The 886-nt window shown below is 54.4% G+C and overlaps 1 protein-coding gene across 2 annotated transcripts in view; it reads left to right on the top strand.

Annotated features, from left to right (window-relative positions):
• The first annotated feature begins 227 nt into the window (after positions 1-227).
• NFASC (neurofascin) overlaps positions 228-886 on the top strand; it is a 72074-nt gene continuing 71415 nt past the window's right edge. The window contains exon 1 of one of the 2 annotated variants that reach the window (XM_006922865.1): positions 228-377. In XM_006922865.1, the coding sequence (XP_006922927.1) occupies positions 287-377 (91 nt within the window). In that variant the 5' untranslated portion in view covers positions 228-286. The remainder of the gene's footprint in view (positions 378-886) is intronic. The other variant, XM_006922866.1, reaches the window with a different exon arrangement.

The raw sequence follows: 886 nt of genomic DNA, 5'->3' as shown, positions 1-886 counted from the left end.
CATCTCCCACAATACCCAAGACTGTTTCCCACACAAAGAATTGATGGGCCCCAAATGTCAATAGTGCAAGGTGAAGAACCTGTTTTAGAACAGCAGTCTGGGACCAAGGGGACCCTTGCATCCTTCCAGCCGTGTAGGATTGCTAGAACAAGCCACGAGTTCAAGAATAGCTCACTTGTTGTATTTCTTTCCACAGCTGAGCTCTGTCTGGGAGGCCGAGTTAGAGCGGCTGGAGGCAGCGAGACCCCGCAGGCCGGGGAGCGGGGAGCTGGGCCCACCGCTGAGGATGGCCAGGCCACAGGCGGCACCCTGGGTCCACGCAGGCTTCCTCCTCTGCCTCCTCGGCCTCGGTGGGGCCATCGAGATTCCTATGGATCGTGAGTTCTTTTATTCTCCTGATTTGGGGCAGAAGGGTTGGAGGGCAGAAGATGGCAGGGGAGAGTTAAGACCAACTTTTCAAGAAGGCGAGAGGAGGGGAAACAGCGAATTCTGGATGCAGAGCTGGGTTTCGCAGAGAATGGAAGCCGGCAGGCTCGTGTTCGGGAATGTGAGACTGTGAGTCTGCAGCACGGTCCCTCCGCTGGGGCTGACTGACACTTGGGCTGCCTGAAACCTGCTGAGCAGGACCAGCGGTGGCAGAGTTTGGAAGTCTGAGTGTCCTCTCTGGTCTTGATTTGTCTCATTGAAGCGGAATTTCCAGGGACCAAGTGAGTGGACAGTTCTTATTTTTCTTTCTAATACCTGAGCTGGACCATTCAGACCCTCTTGGCTGGACTGGTCAGGACAGATGTCCCGGGGAGGGTTAAGGAGGGGATTATTTTTGCAAGACTGTGGCTACATGAGACATTAAAATAGAGGCCCATTAAAATGCCACTGGGAGAACCAG

The sequence above is a fragment of the Pteropus alecto genome, unplaced genomic scaffold (genome assembly GCF_000325575.1).
Source record: "Pteropus alecto unplaced genomic scaffold, ASM32557v1 scaffold359, whole genome shotgun sequence".
NCBI classification, from domain to species: Eukaryota; Metazoa; Chordata; class Mammalia; order Chiroptera; family Pteropodidae; genus Pteropus; species Pteropus alecto.
The sequence above is the reverse complement of the archived record's forward strand: the minus strand, read 5'-3'. Positions and strand labels throughout refer to the sequence as shown.